This window comes from Solenopsis invicta, chromosome 14, assembly GCF_016802725.1.
Source record: "Solenopsis invicta isolate M01_SB chromosome 14, UNIL_Sinv_3.0, whole genome shotgun sequence".
NCBI classification, from domain to species: Eukaryota; Metazoa; Arthropoda; class Insecta; order Hymenoptera; family Formicidae; genus Solenopsis; species Solenopsis invicta.
Window position 1 is genome coordinate 14,799,037 of NC_052677.1, and position 13,180 is coordinate 14,812,216.

The 13,180-nt window shown below is 36.0% G+C and overlaps 1 protein-coding gene and 1 long non-coding RNA gene across 5 annotated transcripts in view; one reads left to right on the forward strand and one right to left on the reverse strand.

Annotated features, from left to right (window-relative positions):
- The window catches only part of LOC120359610, a 244,944-nt gene that overhangs the window by 136,750 nt on the left and 95,014 nt on the right, over window positions 1-13,180 (forward strand). The window lies entirely within an intron of this gene.
- LOC105207571 overlaps window positions 1-13,180 on the reverse strand; it is a 180,818-nt gene that overhangs the window by 35,364 nt on the left and 132,274 nt on the right. For all 4 annotated transcript variants that reach the window (XM_026132320.2, XM_026132316.2, XM_026132319.2 and 1 more), the window contains one exon: window positions 8,604-8,682. In XM_026132320.2, coding sequence (XP_025988105.1) covers window positions 8,604-8,682 — 79 coding nt within the window. The remainder of the gene's footprint in view (window positions 1-8,603; window positions 8,683-13,180) is intronic.

Below are 13,180 nucleotides of genomic sequence, written 5' to 3' on the forward strand. Positions count from 1 at the left end.
AATCTGAGAATGTGACGCAAAACAAAGAGCGTCTAATGGACCTCGAGTAGAAATGAAGTAGAAACTGTAACTGCAAGAAGGAACGAATCGCGCACGTCCGCACCTAATAAGAGGATATTACCGGAATAAAATTTTTTGAGTTACATTTAATCTGGGCAATAACCGACGTTGTTTGGCCGATTGCATCGGCTGTAAATGAGCGCGGGGTGAGTATAATGCGCTTGGCCCCGGAACGACCCGAACTAGGGAAGCACATTAATATACCTAATGGTACTCCGGAACTTGGCTCCGGCCAACCCCCGAGACAAAACTCCCTTAATTGTGCCACTTCCGTTCGAGCGAAAATTTAGCTGGTAACCGCGTTCACCTGCTGAGATTATTAACCAGCACCTGACACGGTGCGTCTATTGATAGATAATGTTAAAAATAACGTACTACTTGAATAACGCAGACTACTATAAATGCTGTAATTCAACTCACGAGAACACCCGCACGCGTATGTATATATGTATGTTTACATTTTTAATACACGTATGGATGTGTATGCGATATATATGTATTACAAAAATAATTTTGTTTTACATAATACATTAATATTATTTATTAACATATTTTGTTTGAATTTTCGAATATAAATTCTTCATAACATCGTCTAGACGTGTAATTTTTTAAATTATCACGTCGTTCAAATTTAAAATCTTACATTATTCTCTGTATTACAGCTCTATAAATATTATGAGTTTCTATATTCTCTCACTTCTTTTAAAGAAGCTAAAATCCGACAATTGAAAAATTGAAAAATTTTGTAAGATGTGTAAAGTATATGAAATATATATAAAACTCATAATCTAAAATATTTTATCCTTATAAATCCAATTATAGAAGGATTCAAATATGCTGAGATTTACTGAGGGCTCCCAAGTTTCTCAAACTCGTAAACTTCCAAAAATCTAAAGATTTCAAAATCAAAGGATTTACTACGTGTTACATTATAAATTTGATCTTTATTAAAAGCCAAGGCTTTAAAGTTCAGCAATCTAGAGACCTAAAAGCGCAAGACTCTCTAAGAATCGGGATACACAAAATTAACTGTGCTTTTACAATAAAAACAGCGTCAAAATGACGCCTTGTTTTGTTTAGCTTTATGAAGAAAAAATAATCATATTGGCTCGCAAGAAAAGTATCGTCCACTGCCAACCAACGCGTGTCACTCCCGCGGCACCATTTAGTAACCCCCAACTCCTCATCTGTCTTCATCATTTATTCTCCGAGGGTGGCGTAATAAAGCTCGGCAGATATCAAGCTCGATAGAAGTCGGCGTAGCTGCAAAACGATCCCCGTGACTCGCTTATCCGGCCTTGTATGTAAATGTTGACATGTTTTCTGAAGCTGGAAACATACACATGCACACACTTACACACACGGTGACACACCTGCGCGCATGCCGCAAAAGGAAAGTCGTGTTATCTCATGTAAATCTTCACGGTAGCGCGATAAGCGTGAATTTCACCGCTCGCTTATTAATATTTATGTCCGGCGTTAAAGGGGTTGGCGAGGGCAAGCTAACGTCTACAGGCCACTTCAAAAGCCCCAGACTACATTTTCTTATTCATTTTCTTAATAGAACGATTACGACGCTTTTGCTGAAATCTCAGATTCTCTCTCTCTCTCTCCCTCTTTCTTGTGTGTCTCTTGAATTATTAAATCTTTAGATTGTTAATATAAAACGAGTATTACGTGTTTTCAAATCTATACAAAAAGAATTTAATTTCAATCTGACGCTGAAAACTGAACGCATCGAGATATTTAGATTACACAAAAGAATTAAGAAAAATCAATTGAAGATTATTAAAACTGAATGTATCTATATTTTTTTTTCAATTTAAAACGTTAAATTTATTATGATGAATTATTAAAATTTTAAATTTAGGCATAAATATCTAAGAATATTCAATCCTTTAATTAAGATACCTTTATGTTATTCTAAAACCTAAAAGCGTCGAAGAATCATTTAAAATTCTGAATTTAACTTGAGAATTAAAAACTCAAGACATTTAAATGATACAATTTTTATTACGCATCAATGTACTGCATATTAAATTGTATACATTTTCAAAATTAATTAAATAAAAGCGATAAAACAACTGCGCTTAATCCTTCGCCGAGAAATCAAACAAAAACAGTAATAAAACAAAATATCTCGAATGGCGCAGCGAAATTGCGTACATGTTTAATTTACAAATAATTATTCCGGTCATTCGTCTGAGAAATACACGAAACTATTTCGAGCCGTGGGAGGAAGTCTCGCTCTACAAAATGCACTACGTTACTATGCACCCTGTTGCAACAAGCAAACCTAATTTACACAAACCGCAGGAAATGAACGCACGAAGGAGATGAAAGGGATAGGAAAAGGAGGAAGGAGGACGTTAAGGCTGTATTTCTATCCGCGGAGATAATGCCACTCCTTTATCTCGATTTTTCGGCGCTAAATTAATATTGTACGCCTGCGAATAGCAATTTCGTTATTACTAAAGTTTTACTGATATATGTGTGGCTTCGTGAAAATTAAGATATTTATTAATATTAATTACTGTCTATTAACTTTATCAATCTTTTCCGCATTTTGCATTTATTCGTTCTAAAGGAAACAAAATTAATAAATAATGTTTAATAATTGAAATCAAATTGAGAAATGCGTTGAAGCGTCAGAGGCTTTTTAAATTATATAAAGTTAAAAAAACAATCAAATGAAACAAGAAAAGAGGAGAGCGATAACCTTGTCTCTAATTTCATCGTTTCGTCTAATTGCAAGTGAAATTTTTTTAACATGTACGCTGAGGGGAAAAAATTTAATCCTTTCAGCAAAAAGCTGTTTAGTTGAGGCATTTTTTAACAGCAACCAAATATTTTGTTTTGTATAACAAAAAATTTAGTTGCTTTTGCAAAATACGTGTAAATAAAAAATATTTGTTCCTACTAAATAGTTCTGTTCGGTACATTTTAATCAGATTATTTGTTACAACAGAACATTTTTCCTAGTGTATTCAATATACGATTTAATCAATTCGAACTAAAATTACGATAAACGACAGTCTGTTTCTGCTAAATAAAAAGAAAGGCGGCATTCGAAAGTTGATAATTGAAAAGCAGTATAATGAATAAATAAACAAAGCACATGGAAACTGGAGATGCATATCAAAATATGCAGAAGTAACTAACTGAATTTGACAGCGACGAAAAAACATGGGTTGTTAAAACTTCGCGGCTGTTGCCGCATGATTCGCTAAAAATCTACAATCACGTGATCTCGATGGGGGAGGGGAGGGGTGCGGGAAGAGGATTAACGGACGGACAATGAACGGGCGATCCTGCTTGAATGGCGTGCTGAAGCGCACTCGAAACCGAGCCGAACAATTCACGCGTAATTCTCGTAACTGCGATATTCGCGTTTCACTGCGATTTCCGTCTCGACGAGGTCGGATTTGGCTTTTCTGCCAGTTTCCAAAGATCTTACTCAAGGCTCTCAACGCGATTCGAATCGCACGAAATTCGATTCATACATTTTGCAAAATAATAAACTTCTATTTTACATTCCATTCGACCTTTCGCCTCGCTTTTTAACATATTTCATCATATAATTATCAAAACTGTCATGTTATCGTATTACGCTGTGCTGAGAGAGAGACGAGAATGTAATAAAATGATATAAGCCTCAGCGACAATGTGTTAATGTTCTCAGCAAGTATTTTATATAGGTCACAAATCAAAGGAAAACCACATTTTTCAATTAACACCACTTTTCACGTTAATTACTTAAAGGAATGTTAATTATTTAAAAAGTTACGTGCGTTGCGGCATAGGGGAGATTAGGTCGTTAATTCTGTGATAATTATATTTAGTAACAGGGGGGAAAAAATAAAAGGAAAGAAGTTCACAATCTATATTTATAATGCTATCTCAACTCCGTGGGACACCCGGTACATGTTGCATTAAGCGCTGCGCGACGCTGCCCCGCGACTAATTGGGAGCGGTTAATGAGGTGACGCATTTTTATTGTTCTTCCGGCTTGTTAAGCGACCTGTTTGCTTCCGTAACACGTACGCCGGGAGCCCCGGGAAGGCGCAGGGATAGCTGGAAATCCCGCGGATATCGTGAAATTGTCCTGAATACCCCGCGCGAATCCCGGAAACGCTGGCGGAATATTTTTCGCGGCTTTGCCGACCCGTCGGATTATCGACATCGGCGCTACACACGTGCGTTTATTCGCACACGCGTCTCCGTTTAAATAAACGGGGCCGAATGAATTCATAATTAAATCGGCTTGATAAATAGAAATAAATGGGTGGCAAGATGATGGCGTTATCAACGGACACGCCGTGCGAAATAATTTAACTCATAAAATATTACGCGGAGGATGGATCTTACACGGAAAATGAATTAACTCACCAGCTAATATTTTCGAATGAATTAAGTTGGAAAGTTAAATCGGCGAAGACACACCGCGGTTATGTATTCTCTCAAAATACAAAGGCTACGCAATGTTCGTGATTGAATCCACTCTAAAATATTAATACTTCTTTATAAAAATTAAAATGTGTATTATGCATATGTTTCCTGCTACATATTTTATATAATGCAATATAACAAATAACAAATGTATTTAGATGCAGATATAAAAGTTTAAAAAAATAACAAAAAGGTTTGTCAAGTTACAAATATCAACAAAAAAAAAAAAAACAAAAATGGAAATAATATTCTAATAAATAAACACGAATGCACGAGGTTTGATTGGTTTTTATGTAGAGCTAAATGATCTGTTTGTTAAAACTGAATTGACATTTTCGTTTCTGAATGGCATGCAATTTTGACTGTTATTTCAATCGTTCTTTTAATATAGAGTTTCAGCTTGCTGATTCACGTATATGTATATAATTGATTTTCTACTTTTGTGAGAACCAACTGATTTCCGTATAAAATTTTCTATCTTGCAACGCGCTCCATTTTTTTCTAGCATCATTATAATAAATCGATCAACGTGTTACGACTGCATACATACAACTTGTCCCACGATACCGGAGCAGTTGTATGTCGAAAATAATAATATGAATTCACGGGGAATTAAGTCTTTATTGTTAGAATATTTTATGTTGATAATGAAAAATTTGCGAAACAAGACGCATAATTAAATTAAACTAGAAAAGACCAGCGCGTATCGGTCGGCATACGAGTCGTACGTCGGTTATATTTATAAATAGAAGATGTGCGTAAAAGCAGCTCGTATAAATAAGCTACGTTATTTGTTAAAAAAAGGCCTTCAATGCACTATGTTTTCTTTGAACATAACTAAAAAAAAAAAAGATTTTTAACATGAACGTGTAGAATGTCTGAATTTACATTTACAATGCGCAGTGATTACCTTTGCAATTTCGCATATTGCGTTTTAGTGAATAACATTTGAACTCCGAACGCGAAATTACAACACACATGTTTAAAGAATTATATTTTTAAAGTTGTTTTGTCGTTTGCGAAGAGAAGTCGGGAAATCGTGCACGAAATAAAAAATAATAAAGCAAAATATAATACGAATTTTAGTATTGTGCAATGCATTCCAAGTCTCCGTTTTTTGTTTTATATGTTGAAAGTGACTTTTGACGCATGATATTCGGTGCGAAGACCTCGCACAGGTCGGAATTCTGGTCAGGATGAGGATGCGGGAGATTGACGGCTGCATTAAAAGGGCGACAGGCGAAGGATCTGAAAAATCCAACGCGCAGATATTACGCGGCGTTCTCGAGATGTCGTGTTTTTCTATCGTATTCCGCGAGACTTTGCGTTCCAAAATTTGATTCGATCGCGCGAACGGGAGTTTATCTTACGTGTATGTCCAATATATATTCGGTATGGACGATGGTATATTGTCCCGCTAAAATTTTCATAAAATTTTTTCGGACTTACGTCCAGTATGTCCGAAAAGTTTCACGTATCTCTACACAAGAAGATTTTTTTTCTTCATGTAAGCAAATTATGTCTGTTTAACGTTATAATTTTTTCCAAGAAGATTTTATATTGTTGCTTATATATGAAACAATGAATTGTTGATTTGATACTAAATTTTTTTCTGTGTAATACGTGTATACTATAATATAGTATGCATTGACAGTTTGACCCATTTTTTACGCTTTATCAAAGATTGCTAACCTAGGTTGATGGAACATAACGTCTCTCAGGTTCTGTATCTCTTCAAACGAAGCTATCTTGATGTTAAACCATTTCGTTACATATATATAGCACTCGTGAGATGGTTAATTCATGACAGTATTCCACTCAATTTCTTGAGTCTTTGACAACTCGATCCTTCTTACGAGCGTGTCTTCAGTTTCAGTTTGTATACGTAATATTCGTCTATTTATCTCAAAGATTTATAGAAATTAATTTCTCCGTTATTTTATTAATTTACAAATAAAGTAGTTACATATCATGTTATACTCCAGAGTTATATTTTTCAATAGGTATAAAAGTTATATATTTAAATGTAAGATTGCTATTGCATTATCTCAATATTAATTTTAATTTCAGCTGTATATAGAATCATTTTGATGTTTAGGTTCGCCCTTGTTCTACGTAAATGTATGCTTACGTAGCGTTTACTGTACAAAACAAAGTTTAACTAATCTATGAAACTGTTTCATGTTTAGTTTGTTATCCCCAAAGTTTGCACGAAAATTAATTTCAATATGATTGAATATTTCATTATTTACAAATTAATCTTGTTAGATTAATTATATCTATTGTGTGCTATTTCGCTTTTTTTAATCAATATATATTTTTCAAAAAATTAAAGTAAGTTTTAGCTTAAATTGGATATTATCTCTTCAAAGTGATTTATTTTAAGATTAATTTTTAATTAACGAGAAATAACGAATAGCATGTTTAATTAATTGTGCTTAAGAATTTTGGCATTTGTATCATTTATAGAAAAAATTATATTCATTTGTATCAAAATCATTTTATTGCGATCTTAAAACTTCAAATTTGAGGCGTTGTGGACGATCGAAAATTGGCATCAAATTTTGTTAAATTGACATATTTGGAAAATAATCGAGTTCTTTTTCTCTTTTACCGGAAGAGGAAGGAAACGAAAAAGAGAAAGAAAGAAAGAATGGCAAAGGAGAGCTGGAAAAAGGAGAAAAGGGAAGGTACGCGACTTAGTTCGTGAAAAGGTATCGACGTTTGCCACGACGCTATCTGTCGTGGATAATGCATCAGCTACTAGAGAATGTCTTCGCCATTCCTTTTTTTTCTCGAGGCGAAATACTTCCTGTGTCGAGCATTGTACCAGATTACTAAAAACACTGCCCCAATTAAATTCTTAATCAATGCGTGAAATAAAACACGCTTCTTCACGAAATTAATGTTTTAGAGTTTAATGTTCTAAACATATAATCGAAATCCATGAAATATTGATGAAGATAGAAAAAAAATTTTTTTTTACATGCAAGAGATAATCTTCCTTAATTTACAATATGCACAACAAAAGAAATCTATGTCCAGACTTCTCTTATCCTGAAAAAAGAAAAAATTGTTAATTTGACTAAAATTTTCAATTTGATTAAATTTCTTCAATTGAGGTATTTATGTATTTAAATTAAATATATAAATGCTTAAATCAAAGTTCAAATATTTTATGTATATGAATTCAATATATAAATAGTTGAACTGAAAAAATTTAATCACGTTGAAAATTTTGGTCAAATTAACAACTCTTTTTTCTCAGCGTAGCAATCTATACTCAGCAAAAATTCTTTTATTGAAATACACATCTTTTTTAAAATTTATGTTTGAAACAACTTATATTTTACGTGTGCAGTAATTCCGCAAAAGCGCTATGTAGTCCTTAATATTTAATGTATGTCCTTGATATTTTTGTAATAACTCGTGTTATATTACATTATCATTATATGGGGTCGCGAACGTGACTCTTAAAATTGTCCATCAAGGCACAAGGAATCTCTATGTGCGCAATACGATGCAATTACGGTTTTTTTTTATTCCGCGTGTGTATCTCGCGCAAGTTAACTTCCGCAAACATGCGACCGCTCGTGAATTCACGGTCACGTTCCTCGCGTAAAATACGTTCTCGGCGCTTTCGGGTTTATACATCGAGTTTAGGGTTCGTCGGCACCTTAAGGCCGGGATAAAGCGGTCCTTTGAATGAAACTCCTCTCACTGGAAGATTTATACTCGCCGCGCTTGGAAAAATCGAGCAGATAGGATAAGATGGTGCAACTACGTGCCAAAGAACACAGGGATCTACTTTGAGTAGATTGTTGGCAAATTCGTACAAATACGTGAGATAGCTTCATAGCGCTAGACGTTACATGCGATCCCATGTACGCGCATAATGAATTTATGGCGTATCAGTGCTTAGAAAGGCACTATTTTCCGCAGAAACGCAATCTTCGTGCAATATATAGGAATATCTGAGGATTCTTTCAATATATAACGGAGATATGTAATGGATGAAGAAATACGGTCAATTATTTGGTTATTGTAGAAGGAATATTAGTGTAAAACGTGAAATGTAAAAAATTATAAATTACCAGTCATTGCCGGTTTTGGAGACGTTTTGTCGCTTGCGTCCAGTTTGATGAGGCTTCGGCTCGGCCACCATGTTCACATCTGAAAATACAATAGTTTCTTGATTAGTAAAAAAATATAAAAGATTTAGAAAAGAGATGAAAGATAATGCCAAACAATAATTATATTATATATTATTAATTAATATATAGTGAAGGAAAAAATTATTAAATTTTAATAAATATTTATTTGAATAGTGCTAATGAAATATTTACTAAATGTAAATATACATTTATTCAGCACAAGAATTTAACACCAATTTAAGTATGATTTTTTTCTTATAGAGTAAATATTTATGTATCGTAAGTAAATATTTCATTAGTACTATTCAAATAAATGTTTATTAAAATTTAAGAATTTACCTCTCAGTGTGAATAAGGGTTTAGAGAGATTTATAAATAAAGAATTAAATCAATGAACTAAATATCTACAGTTTTACTTTTTCCTCTCTATCCAATTTTGGATTATTTAATCTAATACCTTTTAATTATACATTACATTTGAGAAATTATATAGCAACATATTAATTTTTTATTAAATACTGAAACATATCATTAATAAAATCTAATAGTATAATTTAATAGCTACACTACTAAAAATGTAATAAAATTTAATGTATTTTTAAGTTACACAAGTACATTAAATTTAATGTATCTATTACTGAAAAATACATAAAAGTAAAAGTGCATGAAATTTAATGCACTTTTGACAACATTGAATTTTTTTTTTAATGTTTCGTCTCGAAATTTGTTCCCATTAAATTTTGCTGCGCATTTTTAACAATGTAATTAATAAAAAAAAAACTCAAGTTTATTTCAACGTCATGAATGGATAAAATGTGAATCGCTAATCGATTTTATTTGGACTCTCTGTGGAAAAGATGTACATGAAATTTTGAAAACATTTACTGCGCTCAATTTCAGCAACATTTTGTTAAAAATTCACAGTTTATGCAATCGTATCGACATTTACATAACATCTGTAAAATAAACGTGACACGTAATAATAAATGACGCGGATTGCAATTATCGACTCGCGAACGGCAAAGTGCGCTTTCATCGCTGCGCTGCACCGCTCCGCAGTCCGCTCGCGGCTTACGCGGATTAATAAAACGAAGACGGCCACGGCGAAGCGCGCCAAGTTTCCGCTCAGCGTTTCCGCAAACAGTTATTAATTTCGCTACCTTTGAGCCGGCCCGTAGCGAGATTGATAATGAATGCGCCGCGACGTCGCGCGGCGGGCGATCGAGCGACAAGGATTTCGCATTCTTCTTCTTGTTTTCGTCGCGGCGGTAACCGAGACGGTCGCCGTATTCATCGTACAGAGTGATTCAAAAGTCGTGCAACAGGTGTGCAACGATATTGATCCGGGCGCGCTGTTCTGCGCTGTGTCGGCTTACGATCGCGTACGTACGATAATTCTCGGGACGTCAGCGACGTGATAGATACGCAGATCATAAGTCGTGAACTATACGGAATGATTAACAGCTGCGAACAATACGCACGCTGCGACAAACGCGAACGTATTTCCGAGAGGATATGTAGGATTAAAATAAGTTAAGAATGACTTATTGCTAGACGATCCCGTCATAAACCGCAGGGAACCGCATGCAGAACGGCGATACGTTGTGCGTACTTCGGAAATCGAGGATGTTTAGAGATATCAAGAGAGGAAGAAATAGCGTGCCAGAGAACGAAGATAGCGATACCTGCCGGAGGCAAGAAGATGGAACGGCAGAACCGATAAGGAAGGAAGTGTCAAGAGGGAGGGAGGTAAAGAAAAAAAAAAGTAAAAAAAGAAAGAGCAAGGCAGGAAAAGCGAAAAAAGCGATAGAGAGAAGAAAAACTAATATAAAAGAGAAGAGAAATAGCTCTCCAATTCGATGGAGTTGTTCTATTCTTTCGATAAAGATGGTACAAGTAGAAAAAGTAAAAATTGGACGGACAACAGGCGGCATGTCTGTATCAAAAAATTAATATCGCATAAAGAAGCGTGTGAGGAAAAAGATTATACGCGTTTGAAGTATAATCTTTAGCGTTAATTCTCTACTGTCTATTAAATTAAAAGACTACATTTAAATAACAAATTCAAAATATTAAGATGAAATTTAAAAGTAAGAAAACAAGAAACGTACAACAAATTCCCTTTCGATTGAAATTGGAACTCGCATTTTTTTTTTTTTTTATTTAGATAAGGATTCGTAATACGTATAATCATAAATTCAGGAACACACACTTCCCCGATCACTTCATTCCGAAAACATTTTCCATCACGCCCGCTACTCCTACAAGACGCTCGTATCCGTGTCGCTAACTTCCGGACGTTCCGTAAACCGTTGAGGTCCTGTAGCAACCCCCTACTACTATCCCTTCGCCATTCCAGCCCCTCGGAGAGGGGGTGGTTTGTGGATGTTCCTTGTTAGAGTAGCGGGCTGATTCCGTTGTGTGCGCAGCGGTGCGCTTCGTCCTTTGTGTGAGCTAACCAAACACCCCCTCTCTCGGCGCCACCGCCCTGTACCTTATCCTCATTCTCCTCATCCTTCTGCTCCTCCATTATCGCGGCTACTTGCGCAAATTGTTTACACGTCGGTCCGCGAGCATTTCATGAGGCCGTCCTAAAATTGATGATTTGGTAGATGTTTGTTGCACTTTGAAGAGAAGGAGAGGGTTGATTTATTAGAGAAAGAGGAGGTGAGAGTATTTCACGGAGCCACTGAAGACGCTGGATAAGACTGCTTGAAGAAGCTAAGGCAAAGTCGATCTTCCGTTTCACGTGAACCGAAATTTGTTTTATAAAACTGCATTTTCATTTATATTGTCTTTAAAAATGTAAATTTGGCTTGTGTAAATAAATTAAAATATCGAGAGAAACGATAGATTGGAAATTTGTTCGTAGAACATTTTAATCAATAAAATTCAGACCAATGGGAATCGGCAAACGTACATGTCTGTGCGATTCAATAATCGCTTTGTGCATTTTTTAAATTTTATTAGAATTCGATAATTCACGTTTGTGGATAATTTTTTGGATAGTTTTTTTCCAAGCCTATGCATCTGATTTACATAATTTTTTATAACGGATTTTTCATAATAATTAAATGTCCAATTGATTGTATTTAAGAGCGTGCTTGTAAGTATATTAAGAACCGGAAAATTCAAGCGCGCTTTCCCGCGTGAATGAGGTGTGAACTCGCTCTCCGTTTATAATGCAATGAAGCTGTGCAATCGCTCGTCACACAGAGAGAACACTGCGGGCGATCGGCAAACTGCGGCAATCGCTTTCGCCAATTGTTTTTCTCGATTTGATTTCCGCGGATCGAAATGCCCACGCGGATTGATTTATTGGTAATCCACTTCTACGCGCGGCGGAAGAGAAAATCCAGGCGTCAAGGGGTTAAATGCAGCGCGGCGGAACGAAACTCCCGACATTCGCCACCGCGACGCAGCTAATCGTTGCGGGCGTCGGCGTCGCCGCGAAGTTTAGTCGATACGCGGGTGTACGCGGATGCAGTAACGCGCGCGAGAGAAAGAGAGAGGGGGTGGGAGAGAGCAGTGACACAGAGAACGAGAAAGAGAGACGCGGAGAGGGAACGGAAGAGAAGGAGAGAGAGAGAGAGAAAGAGAGAGAGAGAGAGGGGAAGTCGAGTATCGATGTCATCTCCAGCACGCGGTTGAAGGGTGATTCCTATATCGCGTTGTGAATTGTTCCTCGAACTAACCGCCCGGCGGTTGAGCGAGCGACAGCGAATGCGAGAGCACCGACGAGAGCAGGAGCGAGAGCGAGCGCGAGCGCGAGCGAAGCTGAGCGGAGTCTGTAACAGGCAGCGACGCTAATGGAATATGACAACGCGAGGCGAATAATAATCGGCCGTTTCTCCGTCGCCGAACTTCGTAATAAAACGAGCATTGTCCGTGACGTTTCGTCGCCGACAGCGTCGCGACGTCACAGCGGACGTCGCTCCGCCGCTCGCGGATTTTTCGCGGTGTTTTCGCGTGTGCATTCGTATTAACGAGCCACAGCGTTAATGCACCTCGATATACGACGTAACGCATCCGGTGGATTGTCCTACGAACTTCCCCATCAATTTCAAGTAGATTTTTTCCGGATTCTTCATTTTACTTTGCATCTTTTAAGCGTGGACACATACAATTCGGTGAATAACATGTAATATATATAAGTAATGTTTCTTTCAAAATATATGTTTTGACTGTATAGCGAAAAACTATACAAAGTGCTACAGCATTGCGCACGGGCAATTTTTAATAAAATATTTCTTTTAAACGATTCCTAAAGAATTTTACCATCCTATGATAAATTTTTTAATTGAATAATAAAAATATCAATAATTAACAGTTTCTGCGCTGAGCAATTCAAATGAACATCTAATTTCGCTTTCCAGCGCATAAAATGTACAGTTTTTATAATTATACACTTTATTTAATTCACGAACTTTATCTCCTAATTTTAAGTATTTAATTTTAAGCAAATTTTGCATCAGCTGCGATGCAACTTGAGTATTAGTGCCGCAGAGAAATTTGAT